The 1500-nt window shown below is 63.6% G+C and overlaps 1 protein-coding gene across 1 annotated transcript; it reads right to left on the minus strand.

The window, feature by feature from the left end:
* Nucleotides 1-697: 697 nt before the first annotated feature.
* Nucleotides 698-1494, minus strand: NOG (noggin). The gene has a single exon (XM_019515356.1). It carries the CDS (start codon nucleotides 1490-1492, stop codon nucleotides 821-823), a length of 672 nt encoding a protein of 223 aa, XP_019370901.1. The 5' UTR covers nucleotides 1493-1494; the 3' UTR covers nucleotides 698-820.
* Nucleotides 1495-1500: the final 6 nt, after the last annotated feature.

Below are 1500 nucleotides of genomic sequence, written 5' to 3' on the forward strand. Positions count from 1 at the left end.
TTTTTTTTGGGGGGGGGGGGGGGGATGAGAAGCCGCGCGGCGGAGGGGCGCTGGGCAGGGACAGGAGCACCCCCCGCGCCTGGGAAGAGGAAAACTGAAGACGGGTCTTTTGGTTGCAAGGGAAATCAAGCCCCGGCTGCAGCACGTGGAGGGGCGGCTCGGGGGCAGGGAGCACGTGCTGCCTCCCAGCCCGGGCACGGCGGGGCCCCACGCGCGGCTGCCAGGCGCACGTGGCCCGTGGCGGGGACACGCGCCGGGCATGCGGGGGGGAGGGGATAAACAACCCGGCCACGGAGCGCACGCAAGCAGCCCAGCTCGGCTTTTAGTGGTCGCCTCTTAATCCCGCGCTGCCCTTGGACTACGGGGGGACAGCGAGAATAAATAGCCACTCTTCCTTGACAGCCACCAAAGCCTTCATCCTCTTCTCCGCGCGTGTGCGTGGGGGGTGCTTTTAAGCTCTGAAGTCCATCAGAAACAAAATAACCCCCCTCCCCCTGCGCGCGCACACGTGCAGCGGCAGAGCGCTTCAAAAACTTCTCCCTTATCAAAAAAAATCCCGCCCTCCACCGCAAAACACCTTTTATTAAATTAAAAATAAGATGAATAAAAAATAAAGTCACCCACGCACTTCCGCGCGGGAGCACGCAGCCCGGAGCCAGGCCCCAGAGCTCACAAACGTACAGCGGACGCGGAGGACTTGCCGGGGTAATACTGACCTTTTTTAATAGTCAACGAGAAGGCTGCCATATATACACACACACACGCACACATATACATTCTCCTACACGGTACAGTGCATGACAGCGCGGGCGGCGCGCCCCTAGCACGAGCACTTGCACTCCGAGATGATGGGGTACTGGATGGGGATCCAGGCGCAGCGCTGCCCGGCCCGCCGCTGGCACCGCCAGCGCAGGATGGTCAAATGCACGGACTTGGCCGGCTTGCACAGCATGCCCTCGGGCACGGAGCACGACCGCTTGCTGTAGCAGCTGCCCACCTTGACGAAGCGGGGCCAGAAGCGGCTGCCCAGGTCGTTCCAGGTGTAGAGCACGGGGCAGAAGGTCTGCGACCAGAGCCACAGCTGCAGCTTCCTGCGCAGCTTCTTGCTCAGCCGGTGCTTCTTGCCCGGCTGCAGCCCGTCGGCGAACTCCAGCCCTTTGATGTCGCTGGGCATCGCCCCCGAGGGTCTCTGCCGCAGCAGCAAGTCCAGCTCGGCCAGGTCGTCGCCGCCGAGCCGGTCCTCGGGCACGGCGGTGGCCATGAAGTTGGCGTCGAAGTGCCCGCCCAGGAGGCTCCTGAGCAAGGTCTCGTTAAGATCCTTCTCCTTGGGGTCAAAGATAGGGTCCGGGTGCTCGATGAGGTCCACCAGGGGCAGGTTGTCGCTGGGCGCCGGGCGGATGTGCAGGTAGTGCTGGCAGGCTCCCTGCTCCATGCGGAGCCCCAGCAGCACCGCCAAGGCGTAGATGGTGGCCAGGCACTGGGAGTGCTCCATGCTCGGGG

Source organism: Gavialis gangeticus, unplaced genomic scaffold (assembly GCF_001723915.1).
Source record: "Gavialis gangeticus isolate Ggan-Ray unplaced genomic scaffold, GavGan_comp1, whole genome shotgun sequence".
Lineage (NCBI taxonomy): Eukaryota > Metazoa > Chordata > Crocodylia > Gavialidae > Gavialis > Gavialis gangeticus.

Excerpts from the sequence above, each read along its gene's own strand:
- NOG (XM_019515356.1), bottom strand. The coding sequence starts at position 1,492 with ATGGAGCACTCCCAGTGCCTGGCCACCATCTACGCCTTGGCGGTGCTG.